This window comes from Eschrichtius robustus, chromosome 10 (assembly GCF_028021215.1).
Source record: "Eschrichtius robustus isolate mEscRob2 chromosome 10, mEscRob2.pri, whole genome shotgun sequence".
NCBI classification, from domain to species: Eukaryota; Metazoa; Chordata; class Mammalia; order Artiodactyla; family Eschrichtiidae; genus Eschrichtius; species Eschrichtius robustus.
The window spans coordinates 70,363,451-70,381,056 of NC_090833.1; the positions used below are offsets into that span (position 1 = coordinate 70,363,451).

Below are 17,606 nucleotides of genomic sequence, written 5' to 3' on the forward strand. Positions count from 1 at the left end.
CTTAAAATATTTTGAAGTATCTCTGCTTTCAGGATTTTACTCGTGTTTTTTAATATATTGGTAGATAAAACAAAGATATTACTTTCTTTTTTTTTTTTTTTTTTAGAAAGTTATTCTTTTTTTTTTTTTAAAGTTTGCTGTTCTTTCTTTCTTTCTTTCTTTCTTTCTTTATATTTATGGCTGTGTTGGGTCTTCGTTTCTGTGCGAGGGCTTTCTCTAACTGTGGCAAGTGGGGGCCACTCTTCATCGCGGTGCGCGGGCCTTTCACTACCGCGGCCTCTCTTGTTGCGGAGCACAGGCTCCAGACGCGCAGGCTCAGCAATTGTGGCTCAAGGGCCCAGCTGCTCCGCGGCATGTGGGATCCTCTCAGACCAGGGCTCGAACCCGTGTCCCCCGCATTGGCAGGCAGACTCTCAACCACTGCGCCACCAGGGAAGCCCCAAGATATTATTTTCTTAATGCAGCACTTTGTCAGAGAAGACAGGCCTTAAAGAGTAAAAAATTAGCTTGAAGCCCTTTCTAGGATGTGAAGGAGATGCACAAGGCTTTATGACAGGTTATAGCAGCTGAAGCTATTCTCTTTTACTTGTTCTTTCTCAGAGAAAGCATGTCTAATGGTTACTGATTCAGTTTCAGCAGTTGCATGATCAATAAACTGTGAAATATATTATGGAATCATGGAATTTAAACTTCAACAAAGAAGTGTGAATATCCCTTGTATTGTTGGCACTGTGGTGTGTGCCAAGTACAATGAAAATAGTGGACACATTGCCTGCTGTCACAGAGCTTGCAGTCTGGTGGAGATATGGGCAACTAGGTGTTCAATTAAAGGAATGCTAATGCTGTGACAGGGAAAGTACAGGTTCTTGGGAGCATGTGGGCTTGCATGGATCAGGGAAAGCTTCTGCAAGAGCAGTTGGTAAGCTGGCATCCCAGGGGTCTGCAGGAGTTTGCCAGGTAATTGCATGATGGTCAGTTTTGGCCATGTATGGAGATCATCTAGGGTAGCAGGTAAATATGAGGGTTTGGAGCTAATGACATTTGTTTGGAGATGTGAACCTGGGTAAAGACATGCACATGGAAGTCAACAGTCATAGAGATGACGTTTGGAACTATTTGGGAGGTTGAGAGTATATGTGCAGAGAGGATGAAGGGTGGGACAAGCATAGATCTTTGAGGAACACCAATTCCCTAAGATGAGAGTGTGGAGTCAACAAAGAAAGGAGAGGAGGAGGAGCAGAAAAGCAGACGATGGTGGTGACACAGAGACCAGATGAAGGTCAGACTTTAAAATGGCGGGTGTAATAACAAGTATCTGATGCTTCGGACATGTCAGCCAAGGCTGCTTCACATTGATCTCTAACCTCAGTAAGATGTAGCTTATTGGCGATATCTTATGACCTAGTAAGTATTTTAAGAAATTAATCTCAATTTTCAAAATATTTTTTTCCTCTCATTTGTTTTAAGCAAGGGTCTTAGAAGACCCTTAAGGCTTAATAGATTAAGCATTCAGCTTTATATATATAATCAGGGTTTTTCATTGGAGAGTTTTATTCACTTCTTCAAAATGTCATTTTATATGGATAAGTTGCATAAAAATTTGTAATCTGTTTGCATCGAAATGCTTTTAATTTCAGCATGATGTAAATTTAAACTTAATATATTACTTTCTACTTAATATTGATAAATATCTCTGTGCCAATGCACTGATTGCATTTTGTTTTGATGCCCACTAGAGATCCATAGGTATTTGTAATCTAGTGTTTGGTACATCCGTGAGAGTATTTCATTTGCTAGTAGAATTTAAAAATTTGTGTGTATGCTTTGCACAATACTTAAAAAGATGATCCTATTTTAATTCACAGAGGTAGAATTTTTGCATAACAAAATGATGAGCTCAGTAAGGCACAAATATGGCATTATATCAATATCTTTTGGGGACTTCCCTGGCGGTCCAGTGGTTAAGACTTCACCTTCCAATGCAGGGGGTGTGGGTTCGATCCCTCGTTGGGGAGCTAAGATCCCACATGCCTCAGGGCCAAAAAACCAAAACATAAAAAAAAACAGAAGCAATACTGTAACAAATTCAATAAAGACTTTAAAAATGGTCCACATCAAAAAAAAATCTTAAAAAAATATGTGTCTTTTGAGTGGACATGAAATAATGGCTTTTACTCCTTTGTGCATACCTGTCACAATAACAACTATCATTGCTATGTTTAATATGTCCCTGGTGCTTTAAATAATCTGCTCACTTAAGATAACTTTATGACTTATTATATTCTCATTATATAGAGCACATAACATGCGATGGTATGTTGAATGGAATATAGTAGTCTCATTATCCCTATTGTAAAGCTGAGAAAACTACTATAGGAAAAAGAAAACAATTGCCCTAAATCATGCATGAAGTTGAAGGAAGACTAAGGAGATGCCGAGCTAACAAATTTACTGGTCACATGAGAAGACAAGAGTAACCCACAAGAGGAGATGCAGCAAGACTGTCATTTTCAAACAGTTTTACTGGCACAAGTATGTTCAGCTTATTACATTTATCCCTTTTATTAACAACTCTGAGGACCAATGATGTCCCTAACAGTGTGCAGGATACTGGGTGGGAATAAGAAGTGTAGCTGGAGAGTGAGCTGAGTACGGTACCTGATGCAGATGGAGATCCCTTTCCTAAGCCTGGTAAGACTATGCTGTTCCACTCCCAGGTTTGCTAAGACCCTATACTGCTCTGCCTCCCCTTTGGCCTCCTCTTGTCCCTGCTTGCTCAACCACAAACATGGCCAGGAATTGTGCGTCCCTGCTGCTCCAGAGCCTGTCCCATGAGAAAGGAACGGCGAAAAGTCCTCAGTTATACACTTTCATTAAGGCTAAATTGAGAACTGGGGAGCTGAGCTGCTTTGCCCAGCTTTCATCAGGATGCAAGAAGGCCTTGGAGTTAGATGAAAGTTATTCTCCATCAAAATATTTTGGGGTCCTCTGGTTCCATTTCTTTCTGAACTTGAGACCTCAGGAATGCCAAATTCCAGTGCTGTTTTGGGGAGTATGTGAAGTTTCTTGTCTCTGTTCCTAGAGGCTGATTGGGACATTTGGGAATCTATGTGCCTGTGTAACCCCAAACATTCCAACCCACGGCTGTTTACAGATCAGTATCATGATGGAGAAGGGGAAGGACTGGGAAGTCCAGTTCCTGAGACTCGTTCTTTAATGGATTTTCTCAATTTGTAAAGCCCCTCAGTATTTGTCAAGTTCCTATGCTTTTGTATTTGCTTTTTTGAAGGGCTGTATTCATCATGACAGAAACGAAGTCAGCTGAGATGATAGAGTGTGTGCAAGGCCACTGTCAGACTCCCTCCCTAACCTTCCTCTGCCTCAAACACTCAAAGTCAGCTCTCAATCAGAACTGGAGAACCTCTTCTTTTCTCTAAACCCAGTTCCCGGACTACTGCCTCCTTCCCCCAAATGCAGCAGAGACAAAAGAAAACACTCTTTTTTAGAAGAAACAATTTACTTGTGAAGAATGAACTTTTCTGTTTTTGAGAGAGACCATTTTGTTTCCAGAAGATGCCTTACCCCAAGGCTTCCTTCCATATTCTGTTCTCAATGGGACTCCCTCGTGTCAGCCTCTTGCTGGACTAGGACCCTGGAATTCCACAGGGCCAGCTAGCAAGAGGGATGCCTGAGATGACAGAAGATATGAATCACCTTTCTGAAGAGAGGGTGGGGCTGGTGTCACATGAGTGCCTTTCAGGTGAGCTCTGCAAACCAAAAATAGGAGCCTGGGTGTGTCCAGCGAGAGTGGAAGCAAATAGAGAGTGGAACATGCTGAGTAGACTGTTCCATTGGGAAGAGATTCTTTCAAGATTAATGCCCAGGAACTAGAATTTGAGGTCGGAGGTTCAGTGACACTAATAGTAAGGTCCATGTGTGTAGAGCGGTGTCATTTTAAAGCTCTTTCACACACATTGCCCCAGGCAATCATCACAACAATCTTGGGACTCTCCCAGACACAGACTATGAAACTTAGGGAGGTTAACTTGTCGGAGTCATTACCCCAAATTTTGCCACCAAAACAGTCATTGTTCCACCACGTCTCACACTGTCACTTGGTGGGTAAGTGCCATGGCCCAGCTTTCACATGGACGAGCAGAGCGTGGGTTAGAATTGTCACGGGTCCTGACTTCTTTGCTTTCTTGCTCTGAGTCTCTCCTGTGGGGGGCCATTATTTTCTGAGAGTACAGGCTGTAGGAGGCGACATTGCCAGCAATTATAGACCTGGGACTGTATGGAAAAGAGAGCTAAGATCACACCCGGGAGAGCCCAGGATTAGGGAGCAGAACCTTACCTTTCATACCTCCTGCTTTTTTCTTCTGCTTCTGCGTTGCTGCTGAAAGACCAAAAAATGAAAGAGTTCAGAAGCTATTTTGTGCCTTTCTCATACTAAAGAAGCAACAAACATTATTAATGAAAAATGTTTGTGACTTTTTGCATTATTTGAGGTCTCTGTTATTTCCATATTATTCATTTTTAAAGTAGATCCAAGTATTTTCTACTGATCCTTCTTTATCAAAGAATTTTTACTAATTCCCAGAAAATCTTTCAGAAGTATAATACACAAGGACTTCCCTGGTGGCAGAGTGCCAATGCAGGGGACACGGGTTCAAGCCCTGGTCCGGGAAGATCTCACATGCCGCGGAGCAACTAAGCCCGTGTGCCACAATTACTGAGCCTGCGCTCTAGAGCCCGCGAGCCACAACGACTGAAGCCTGCATGCCTAGAGTCCATGCTTCGTGACAAGAGAAGCCACTGCAATGAGAAGCCACTGCACACCACAAGGAAGAGTAGCCCCTGCTCGCCGCAACGAAGACCCAATGCAGCCAAAAATAAAATGTAAATAAATAAATTTATTTTTAAAAAAAGAAGTATAATACACAGAAATTGCAAGTATCTTCAACATACAGGACAGGGAATTTTCACACACTGAATGACATTGTGAAACTAGCACCCAAGTTAAAAGTAATAGATTTTGCCCAGGACGTAGCACGTTTCTTATGTTGCCTTCCAGTTGCTACCTCAGAGCAGCTCTCCTTCTCCTCCCCGAGGGTAGCCACTCTGTGACTCTAGCAGTCCTGCTTATTTCTGACAGGGACACTTTTATGCCTCTTGTGTATATTTACTCATTGAATCCTGAGAATAATCCTATGAAAAAATACTACTATTGTCCCCATATTAAAGATGAGGAAACCAGGGAGCTTAGTGTTTGCGTTATTTGTCAAGGTCACACTGCTATTAATAGCAGAGCTGGGATCCAGTGCCATGAACCCTGGCTCCTTCTCACAGAGGTTTTGAAAATCCTAGAACTCTCCTTTCACTTGTGCTCTCTTCCTGTGGCTTTCACTCTAACAGAAACCTTGAAGCTGGAAACGTGCACAGAACCAGAGCAGCTGTGTGGCTGGTCAGTGAGTTGGAGGGACTGAAGGTATGTATAAGGGAAGAATGGTTCAGTAAAGCAGGACTGGGGAGAAGGCGGGAGGAAGGTGCCAGGATCGGCAGTCAACACCATATGTCACCAGCTTCCCTCGAGGAGATGACTCCTTCCCACAGGTATTTGCACCGACCACTCTTTCCTGGTGGGTATAAATCAGTTACACCTATGACATCAGGACTAACGATTCTGCATAATTTCCAGGACTTCCCTCAATTCCATGGAATTCCACCTTTTGACAAGCATTTCCTGCAATGAAAGTGGTAGGACTGTTCCAAAGGACAAAATGGACAAATACTAGTCTGAAATAAATTTACATAGAAAAAAATAAGAATGTAGGTTTCAGAACTTAAAAAACTCAAAAAGTTTTCTCTCATAAGAATTTAATAAATAAAAGAAAATGCAAATTTAATGAAATAGGAAGGTGAATATTTTCTAAATTTTAATACAATGTAAGTATAAATATATTTATATGAAAACATAAAAATAAGATACAGAAATAAATAAATAAATAAACAAATAAACAGAATAAATAAATAACAGGGTAGTCATTGCTTAGGGGCTGATGCCCCTGAAGCTGAATAATTTTAACATATACTTGCTTATTACTACTGACAAAGTATTAGCTGAATTAATACAATAAATTCTGTGATTAAAATTGAAATAAGAGCCTTCTGAAATGACCAAACACATATGTGCAAGGGTGATATGGCATCTTAGTCAATGAGAATCATTTCAAGGTGACCCCAGGTCTCTATCCATAATTCTTATCCTTTCTTGCAAGTTGGTTGATGAAGACAAGGATCTCATGATTTCCACTCTGACAATTTCCCAGGCACAGTCACTGTATTTCTTCTCTTTCAGGTAGAGATGGATTCCCTGGAAGTACCTCTTCACGGCCAGTGTAGGGCCCGTCACTGCCAGGGCAGATTCTTCCTCTCCCATCGCCTGCACCAAGCAGGCGTCCAGGTCCTCCAGCTGCTGATGGAGTCCAGTGTGGAGTTTGTCCAGGAGTGAGGTGTCCCAGGCGGCAGAGGAGCGCTCTGTGTGGAAGAGGCGGAAGATCTGCTGGAGCATCTCGTGGCGGACAGAGGTGGCCTGGGCCTTCGGGAGCTGGCTGCCATCCACCGTGTCCTGGGGGAAACCGAAGTCTTTTCTATCCTTCAGACAGAAGCTAGGCGAGATTCTCCTCATCTGGCCCAGAAGCATGAAGTTCCTCCTGCTAATCCGCACGTGGTTCTGAGACAGGTCGCAGCCCAGAGATCCACCAGGGCCGTAGCTGAACACCACCAGGGCGGTCAGTAGAGAGAGCACGAAGGCCATGGGGCAAATGAGGCTGCAGCTGGCCTGGCTGAGACGGGCGTCTGGGGGAACCTTTCGGGTAGGTTCTCTGATGGCATTCTTTCTAAGCAAGGCCATTAAATAGGGAATACAGTAATTTTCATTTTCTAAACATTTCTATACACTTTGACTTCCTTTTTTGATTTTCACTTGTGTATTCTCAGTATGGTCTACGAAGATGTCATCATTCTAAACTATTAATTTTGCAAGAAGTTTAATTTTCCCAGTAATTTCAGATGTGCCCATCCAAATGGATATTTATTAATCAAATGAGAAAGGTTTTTGTCTTAAAGTCAGAAGTGATGTAGGTTTGTAAATACACACATTCTATATCTCTTTCATGCATAAATGTTGGTCTTCTCTGTTCCAGGAACAAATTTTTAGCCCTGATCTTAGGTTCCATTTTTACCTCTTACTTTACATAGGAAGGCAGGCTCTCTCAGCCGTATGGTTTCTGTATTTGCTTAGGGATTTACCAGATCACTCTGGCATAAGCTCTTTGAAACAAAAGATGGGTTTTGTTTAGTGTTTGGTTTAGAGAAGAGGCTGATTATTATGAGTCCATGAGCTTCTCCCATGTTTCCTTTCCTTCTAGAACATGTGCCTTCATGTCCTTGTGGTCATGCTTCAGGGGACCACAAGGTCAGGACTATTATAGATATTGTCCTTTCTTTCCACCATTTTCTTACTGGAGACCTATAGTCCTCCACAGGCTGGGCCAATACCCCCACCAGGAATCCTGGTTCTTTTCAGGAGAATATGGGTGTGGAGGTCCTAATTCCAAGAGAATTGTATTTCCCCAGCAGCACCTCACTCACAAGGGAGAGATCACTTCTAGTCACACCCTCTCCTCTAGAGTGACAGAGTCCCCTTCCTAACATCCTGGACTCCCTCCCTGAGGGCAGGCTCACCACATCCCGAGGACTGTAAAATCTCTTTGCTGTGAAGGGGCTTGTTTATTTGTTGGGAAAATAATTCATCTTCCAGGACCCTCACCCTTGCCCCTGGAGTGTTTCTGTGAAGGACCCTAGTCCTCAGTGGTGACCTCCTCCCCTCCTGACCCGTGTCCTCCAGTATCAGAAGTGTCAGCAGCCCTCAGATGCTGAGAGCAAAAGTGTGTTTTCTCTAAGGAGGTGGAGGAATTATCCAATTCTAATCATTTCACCCTGAGTAGACACATAATGTTTATTTTGCCAAATACAAATTTTATTACTCAACTATTTTACTAAAACTAGTCAACACTTGTTATGCTCAAAGTTTCTGAGCTGTGGGCAGAGAATTCAGCGATGGTGTTGTCTCTCATTAAAGTTTATGTCACAGAAACCAGTGAGGTTCAGTTGTTCATTCAGTCAGTTGATGCCACTGGGCTTCTCCCTTCCTCTGTCTCTGTCTCCCTCTGAGAATGCAGGGCAGCGAGGCCCAGGATTAGGTCAGAGAGAAATCGCCTTCTTTCCTTTACTTGTGTGTAATTTTTCATTTAAAGTTTTTGTAACTTATATTCACTTAGCGACTTACTGGACAAGATTTGTCTTGCTGCTCCTGCATCAGTTCTAATTCATGATGAGGTAAGAACAATAAAGGGAGGTAAAGAAAGGCAAAGGGGCTCCAGTCGCTATCATTTTCAAACTTTTAGATTTTTTGTTTATCACTGCAACTGTCCTAGAAAGTAAAATTCGACAGCTGTCTTGTGGGCAAAAAGAAAACAAATGTGAGTCTGAATGTCATGAATGTGAAAGAAGGGAAGTGATTTTCCCCTGACACAATGACAGATTCTAAGTTAGCAAACTTCAGGGCAGCACAGTTGGGGACGAGGCTATGTCAGAGGAGAAGGATGAGGCCAATGTGAAAAATAGAAAGGCAGGAACATGCTTGCTTCTGCCAGAAGCTCAGAAAAGACCAAGTCCTGGGTCAGTTGACTGCCTTCAGCTTCGCAAGACCAGCTCCCTCATTTTTCCTTCATTTAATCCATGTATGATCAGTTTTGAGGAGAGAGGAAAGAAGTCACACCCACCAGCTCACAAGTGACTGGCAACCAGAACCCCAGTTGCTAGAACACTAACCCTGTCTGGGAGGATGAGCAAGATCAGTCTTGCTGAGCATCCGTCTGGGTGATAGATCCACTCAGGCAATGAGAAGGGTACTTTAAGAAAACTAGAATTAAAGGAAGGGAATTAGATGATTCCAAAAGATCCTGATCTTACCTGGTTAATAGTAATCGTGATATTAAAAAGTAATAACTGAATTTTATTGCTTGCTACTAATGGACTAGCCACTTTCTAAGTTCTTTAAAATTTAGGGCCTTCCCTGGCAGTCCAGTAGTTAAGACACCGAGCTTCCACTTCAGGAGGCACGGGTTCGATCCCTGGTCGGGGAACTAAGATCTCGCATGCCCCGTGGCGCAGCCAAAAAGTAGGAAAAAAAATTAACTCAACCCTCTCAATAACCCTATCTGGATCAAACTCACTTATACAACTGGAGAGAAATATAAATCTGGACCAATGAACTGTTCCAAATGTACCAAAGATACAAGGGCAAACCTTAGGGTGTTTACAATGATTTGTCTGAAAGCGCCCATTAAAGAAAGTGAAGGCTGCACATGAACGTGATATTTAGGAACCAACGAAATAAGCAGACAGAGGACAGTGAGATGACAAAGGACCCTTATTCCACTTCAGGTGCCAAAGGGTTACTGTCTATGGTTTTGTAGGGCTACATGGGGTATGGTCTGAGTCAACTGAACTCACTTTAGGTTCTAATCAAAATAGACAAAATCACTATTAAGTAGTTAGAAGGGAATAGATTTTTCTGCCTATTGGAAAAAAAAAAAAAAGGAAGTTTCCTACTGGCCTAGTGGTTACGATCCGGCACTCTCACTACTGTGGCCCGGATTCAATCCCCGGTGGGGGAACTGAGATCACACAAGCCACGCAGCGCCAAGTCTAAGATTTCGTGAGTGATTTCTTCCATGAAATATAGTAAAGTAACTTTATTAACCCTAGAAGAGCTGAGCCCTGGAATCTATGTATTTTTAACGCTTGAGTTTTCTTGTGAGTTTAAGAAAAAAAAAAAAAAGCACCTAACAATTTCTAGCCATGTGAGCTCTGACGTTTCTCCTTCAGGATGACAACTAAAAAGTCACTCACCATCTGGTTCTACAAGAATAGTCATTAGCCACAGCAGTCCCTGACCCCAACACGCCCTGACAGGAGTTCAGGGTGGAGATCAGGAATGGGGCACTCTCTGCTCTGGGAAAACTGACAGAATAGGCCTGCAGAGAGTTAGATAATTTCCTGAGAAAATTCTGTGAATCCAATTTTTTGCAACTTCTCATACTTAGAAAAGCACTAAAATCATGAATAGTGACAAATGCGCCTCATGACTAGCAGCAACCTTCTACCAAGATGTGTCCTTGATTGCACGTATCCCCTTCACCACAATCACGTATATACTGATGTCCCCATTATGTCCTTGGAGCAGTTCGTCAGAGCTGACTGAGAGGCTGTCCTCCAGGCTATAGTCCTCAGTAAGTCCTCCCAAAAAACTGAACTCCCAGCTCTTATGTTGTCATTTGTTTCCAGTCAACAAGGACCTCACTGATTTCCCAGAAGATCTCCTCAGGTCAGCCTGCTGTTCTCATTCTCAATGAAGACACCTCCATTTCTCACCTACAGTCCAGACTGGACATCCTTTTGTTTACTGATAGAGTCCAAATAAGAATCTCTACTCTTTATTGTTCCAACTATTGGTTAAGATGTGGGTACCGAAGAGGCCTTATGTATGACCAAGACGGAAGAGCATACGTGCTTCCTAGACAGAAGCAGTGAAGGTTTTTAATGGGCTCCTTAGCAGGGAGAGTCTGGCTTGAACTCCAGAGTCACCCTCATGGCCTTGTACAGTTGTCTTTATTTAAATTTCTAGCCTCAGCCCATTAAAACATCATAAGATAATACTGAAGAATTGAAATAAAAATATTATTTAAAAAATGATTTGTTAATAAAATGATGTTTTTAGCAGTAATATAGGAATGGTTTCTGCTTGTTTTAGGACCCTAATCCTTAGGAAGGTTTCCAAACCTCTAAATGTACTTTAAATGTCCTTCTGACTTTAAAATACCTACTCAGTGCTGTATGCACCAACTGGAAAGAACAGAAAGATGATTGATCCATCAGTGCCCTCTTTCCAAATTGCCTAAATTAAATAAATGAATTTCCACTTAGCTCTGTGTTGCTTTTAGAAATTGTGACCTTCCAGTGTGCATGTTGCTGATACCTGCCCTGCTGGAAAGGCTCTACCCCAGTTGTTGCTAAATATATTAAAATCCCTGCCTGTGTCCCTTCTATTCAAGCATGTTTTATTTTGTTTGTCTTTCAAAGGGGCAAAGACATCATGATGGAATGTATGAAGTTTCTTGGATTGCATTGTCCCCAGGAATATCCTTCCCTGCTCTGTGATAACTTGCTGGGTCCTAAGGACGAAACAAGTTTGCAGCTGGCACTGAGTAACCCTCGTCCCTTCCAAGACTCTGCAGGCTGCTGTGGTATCAGTGCTGGGGACACTGCTAGTGGCCACGTCCTTCTGGGAGAACTCTGTGCTATCGCACGCACCTCAATCTTTTCTTCTCTGAAAAGGAATGTTCTGGAGAAACACTTGCCTCAGTGCAGCTCATCTGTGTCCTTCCATGTCCTGAGGACCTGCCGCTGTTCCAGTGAACGCTTTCAACATCTCTGTTCTCCTTCCAAGTTCTCAAGCTGCTGCTGCCTTTCAACTCCATGTTTCCTGCGCTTTGGGCTTTTTGAACAAATAAGAGTCCTGAAGCAGGTGAGTTCCTCCTAGTGCAGTCAGCACGTGGAAGTGCGCAAATAGAGGCACAGGTGAGCTCCTGGATTCTCCACCATTGTTCATTGTTGGGCAGGGTGCCATCTATTCGCTGTGTTTCTCTGGGAGCCTGGACAGTCTGGACCTGCAGTGCTTGGCAGGCGGAGAGGGTGGAGCCATATGAGAGCTTCTGACAAACCTAGAACTTTCACTCAGCTTCTGCTTTCCATTGGTGGCTTTGTAGTCTTAAGGGGAAATTGACAGCCAGAAACCCTAATGGAGAAGGAAACAGCTGTATGAATGGGCACTACAGCTTAATGCAGAGTGAATGGGGAAAGTACACTATGGATTTGTACACTGGGAGGAACTGAACGCTTGTGATATTTTAGTGAAAGAATGGGATCCAGGAAAACAGAGAGGAAGGGGAATTGTGCCATGTATCAGAATCAGCAGATAGATGTATGGTATATTATATATGGTATATTTTATATGTAGCATATTTTATACTATGTATTCCTATATATGTACCATATATGTATAGTATTATATATAAAGTTACATACAATTGATGACACACTTTCTCCCAGTTCTGTTTTTTAGGCTGTCATTGTTTTGCAGTCAGTGACAGAGAGAGGGGGAGGAGAATTCATTATTCCCATTTAGACCTATATGAAAAATATAGGAAACAACACACTACCTGTTTAGCCCTCACTCTGTGGATGATACTCTGCTAAGTGTTCTGAAATATCCTGGTTGGCCTAATATTCAATACAACTCTAGGAATAGTTTCCCTACTTTATATTTGAGGAAACTGAGGCTCAGGGAAGTTAAGTGATTCCCCAGCATCATACATGTGTCCTGGCAGAATCTAGACTCAATGCAGAAACCCATATCACATATAAATAATTCTTTAACTTCCATCCTCTGTAATTCTCAAGCCTTTTGTTTTCTTCTTGGGTGCTTTCTGAAGATCATTTTTCCCTGGTTGACTCCTAAGTGCACTGGCTACTCCACCTTTGTGCCCTCTGCAGACTCTCCTTCTCTTTCTCCCTCTTAAAAGTTGAAGGTCCTCATGAACTTTCGGTCATCATCTCGTTCTACGCTCTACTCCTAAGGAACGACATCCACATATGCTGCTACCAGTGGGAAGTCTGTCTTTAGATGTTTCTTGGCCACTTTATAGAGTCCGTCTGCTTTCTCCCCTTCTTGAGATGCCTCATTCCAGATTCTGGTGAGAGAATCCCCTTTTCACTATCTCTGATTGTAATAGGAAACTTAATTGAAATAATTTAGCATGATTACTGTTTTTATATCTTTTATCTCTTCCAAACTGAACTCTCCAGAAGAATAGGTTTGGCATTTTCTTTTTTCACCTCTGTATTCTCAGAACTATCATATATCCGATATAGAAATATGAAGTTTTAAAATATAACCTGGGACTTCCCTGCTGGTGCAGTGGTTAAGAATCCACCTGCCATCGCAGGGGACACGGGTTCGATCCCTGGTCCGGGTAGATCCCACATGCCACGGAGCAACTAAGCCCATGGGCCACAACTACCGAGCCTGTGCTCTAGAGCCCGCGAGCCACAACTACTGAGCCCATGCGCCACAGCTACTGAAGCCCGCATGAACTAGAGCCCATGTGCCACAACTACTGAGCCCACGTGCCGCAACTACTGAAACCCGTGCTGCACAACAAGAGAAGCTATCGCAATGAGAAGCCCTCGCATCACAACGAAGAGTAGCCCCTGCTCGCCACAGCTAGAGAAAGCCTGCACACAGCAACAAAGACCCAGCATGGCGAAAAATAAATAAAATTTTAAAAAATAAAGTAAAATATAAACCACTGAAATAAATGAATGATGAGAATGACGAGTAGAATTTATCATCCATGTTTCAGTATGCCTTGCAAACTAAAGCTACTTCTTTTTGCAAGAATAAAAAAATTCCAGATGTCATCTGGGGGAGAGTTTCATAAATTAAACAAGAAAATAATTTGAAACAATATAGAGGTAAGCATATTTTATTATATTGAATACAGTATAAAGTTGAACATGATATTATATGAACAAAACTATTTTAAATACCATACATAGTATGACTGAGATAAAGTAGAAGAATAAATAGGTGACTACATTAGAGCCCTTTGCACTTTAATCACTATCATTTGGACTCCTGGTCTGATCATTTCTAAATCTCTACTGTATACGAGTCTAGTTCTGATACTTGCTCTGTCTCTTCAAACTGTGTTTTTCACCTTTTAGTATGGTAAGTTTCTGTTGAAAGTTGAACATGATGTATGGGGTAAAAGGAACTGAGGTAAATTGGCCTTTAGGGTGAGGATTTACATTTATCTTGCTAGGAGGTTGACTGTGTTTACTTCTAGTCCTGGGCTCTGTTTCTGCCCTCTTTACTTTCCATATCAGCCAAGCTGGCTTATCCTTTGGGATTGGTCTTCTTGAAAATAGATTTATTAGACCTGTTTGACAAGTAACCACCATAGGAGACAGGTCTATATCTTGTTCACCATTGTATCATTAGTACAGAGTTCATAATAATTACTCCAAATAATTATTAACAAAGAGTATTCTTAGATTTTCCATTAGACCTCCCATCAGAAGCTTCTACTGGCCTCACATCGGAACCTTATATTGAAGTAATTATTAAGCATCATTAGATGATCCAGTACATTTCTACTGAGCCTCTTGGTTCATCCTTCTCCATCTCACAGTGAAGACGCAGGGTGGTGAAAATGTAGGGCATAGGATGCTAGATAAAATTAGCCTTCTCTGCTTTCCTGGTGTCAGAGTCTTTGTAATGTTTTACGTTCTTTTTCATTTAGTATTTTTCTGGGCAGGGGTTGTCTTGCTACTACTGAATTACTTTCTTTATCATCTTGAGTTGAGTAGCTTAAGAGGGAAGCAAAAATGGAAACATAAAGGGCCCATACCATGATTTTCCATAATGTTCAATACATCATTGATTTGCTTCTCCATTCAACTTTCGTGGAAAGCTGTCCTTGCATTTGATGTACTGAGGTAAAAGGAAAACAAATGCAAGTCTGACTATGATGAGACTGAAAGAAGTAAAGTGACTCCCCAGGTGAAATAATGACAATGGAAGTTCTTCTCTTGTTACCCTTCCGCTTGCTCCAGTATGGGTTCTGCTGATTAATTTCAGCAAATCAGCTCTCACTAAGGTCAGTCCTATCTGTTTCCCTTGTAGTGGATGGTTTCAAGCGCAGAGCAGCTTACTGACATTCAACATCATATTCATCAAGGTAATGATACATTATCACTGTAAGTGATTAAATGTCAGGATTTAAAGTAAATCAAATCTTGAACATTGATATGAGTTTTCAATACATCAAATCCACGAAATCTCTTCAGAAGCAAAAAATATTTCAAAAAGGGAAAACAATGCAGAGAAAAAAATAATCCACATCCATTCTAGGTTCCACCCTATGTCTCTCCTCCAATTCAGATGGCAAATATCTCAAACCTATTTTCTGTATATATTGTCATTCCCTTCTCTTATTCATCCTTCCACCTTCTCCACTATGGTTTCTGCTGATTAATTCTACCAAACAAGCTCTCACTAAATGGGCAATGCCATCTCTTTTCCCAATGTAGGAGCACTTTCTATCTACGTTTTCACGAATGCATTGAATCTTCTAAGCAGTTTCAGTCTTTCAGACATGGTCTTCTCACCACTCTCTCTTGTCCTGTTAACATATGGCCATTCCCCTTGCTTTCCTTTGTGGCGTTCCCTCCCTTTTAAGGTTAAGGTCATAGGATTCAATTTTCAGTCCTTTTCTCATTCGATACTCTCCTCCTATTTGATCACTTCTTCTGTTCCATGCTTTACACTTCATGGAATTGCTTATAAATTGCCATCTCCAGTATCCAATGGACATTTGCACTGAAATGTCTACTAGTTGACTATAGGTAATATCTACTGCTTTAATTTCTATATCCTCGCATGACATGATCCACCTTCTGCTGGGGGAATTCCCTTTTCCCGCCTTCTCACTGTAGCACCAAATTTAACTGATATTAATTTCTACTACAAATTAGTACTATTTTAAAAATAATTAAATTTAACCGTGAATTAACTGATTTTTTAAAAATATTTATTTATTTATTTGGCTGCGCCAGGTCTTAGTTGCGGCACACGGGATCTTCATTGCTGCGTGCAGGATCTTCATTGCGGCATTCAGGATCTTTGGTTGCAGCATTCAGGATCTTTTAGTTGCTTGCGGCATGTGGGCTCTTAGTTGCGGCATGCAGGATCTAGTTCCCTGACCAGGGATGGAAGCCGGGCCCCCTGTATTGGGAGAGCAGAGTCTTAACCACTGGACCACCAGGGAAGTCCCTGTATTAACTGATGATGGTTTTTAGGTTACTTTCCTCTAAAAAAAAAAAAAAAATCAAAGTTACCCGAAGCAGAATTGGATTAGTTACGTTCACCTCTAGGTCCTGAGGGCAACACACGACCTGGCTAGAGGAAGTCTATTTTTATTTTTAACGTGAAAATCGTAATGATGGGTCAAGGAATTGTAACATACATTCTTTAATCAGGTTGCACGTTCAGTCTTGGTGTTTCTTTTTTAAAGAAAAAAAGCAAAACAGGAAGTTTTCTATAGTAAGAATTTAATGAATGAAGAAAAATGATAAACTGACTAAATACAAAGTATGTATTTTTTCTCTTAACCACAATGTATACATGCACATAATATTATATGAACAAAAATAATTTAAATCTTTATAAATAGTGAAATAAGTATTAAACTTGATAAATAAATATTTAAGTAGATAAATAAATAGATAGATCAGCATGGGCATCTGTGATGGACTAGTGCCTGTAGAGTAGAACATCATGTTGCTTAATATTCCTGAAAACACTTGACAAATTAATTCAATTCAGGGCGTGATGAGAGCAGAAACGAGAGTCTTTGACATGGCAGCACAGGTGGAAGTGTGGTCTTGTTAGGCAGTGAGAATCATTTCCGTGTTGAAGCAGGTGTGTGTCACTCCTTCCTCCTGAGTCTTTCTTGCAAGTTTGTTGATGAAGAGAAGGATCTCATGACTTCTGCCCTGACAATCTCCCAGGCACAAGGGCTGTATTTCTTCTCTTGCAGATAGACAGTGATTCTGTGGAAGTATTTCCTCACAGCCAGGATGGAGTCCTCCTTCAGCAGGGGAGTCCCTTCCAGCCCCGCCTCCTGCATCACACAGGCTTGCAGGTCAGTGAGCTGCTGAGAAAGTGCAGTGCAGAACTTGTCCAGGAGGGTCTCATCCCAAGCGGCAGCCGAGCCCTCCGTGCTGAAGAGCCGGAAGGTCTGCTGGATCGTCTCATGGACGACAGCGATGGCTTGAGCCTTCTGGAACTGGTTGCCACCAAACGCCTCCTGGGGGAATCCAAAGTCATTTCTGTCCTTCAGGCAGGAGAAGGGGGAGATTCTCCTCATTTGTTGCAGGAGCATCAGGGCCCTCGTGTTAGCCAGGCTGTGGGTCTGAGGCAGGTCGCAGCCCAGAGAGCAGGTGGAGTTGCAGCTGAGCAGCACCAGGACCAGGAGGAAGGACAACGTTGGGGCCATTGGGGACCTTGTAGATGCTGCTGGCCTGGCTGAGGTGGGGACTCTGTGAACCCTCCTCTCTAGGTTCTCTGAAGACCTTCCTTCAGGCCTGGGTCTTAAATAGGGACATATTCATTTCCATTTTCTGAATGTTTCTTCTTACTTTCTACTTCTGTTTTTGCTTTTCAATTTGCACTCTCCAGATAGGTTAGGGCAGCGTTTCTCAACCACTGTTTCTCATCCTTGCCTCCCCTTCTCCTGCCCACAGAGCCTTTTTAGATATTATTTTTCCATATGGCCCCCCTATGAAATTTTGATACACAGATATACTGTGTCCATCGATATGTACTCCATGCATATCTTTACTTTATAAATAGA

At 42.0% G+C, this 17,606-nt stretch overlaps 2 protein-coding genes across 2 annotated transcripts; both read right to left on the reverse strand.

The window, feature by feature from the left end:
- Nucleotides 1-6,229: 6,229 nt before the first annotated feature.
- Nucleotides 6,230-6,913, reverse strand: LOC137769882 (interferon omega-1-like). Its single transcript, XM_068551969.1, has one exon. The coding sequence runs from the start codon at nucleotides 6,911-6,913 to the stop codon at nucleotides 6,230-6,232; it is 684 nt and encodes a 227-aa protein (XP_068408070.1).
- A 9,766-nt stretch (nucleotides 6,914-16,679) lies between these two features.
- Nucleotides 16,680-17,249, reverse strand: LOC137769890 (interferon alpha-1-like). The gene has a single exon (XM_068551978.1). The coding sequence runs from the start codon at nucleotides 17,247-17,249 to the stop codon at nucleotides 16,680-16,682; it is 570 nt and encodes a 189-aa protein (XP_068408079.1).
- Nucleotides 17,250-17,606: the final 357 nt, after the last annotated feature.

Excerpts from the sequence above, each read along its gene's own strand:
- LOC137769882 (XM_068551969.1), bottom strand. The coding sequence starts at position 6,913 with ATGGCCTTGCTTAGAAAGAATGCCATCAGAGAACCTACCCGAAAGGTT.
- LOC137769890 (XM_068551978.1), bottom strand. The coding sequence starts at position 17,249 with ATGGCCCCAACGTTGTCCTTCCTCCTGGTCCTGGTGCTGCTCAGCTGC.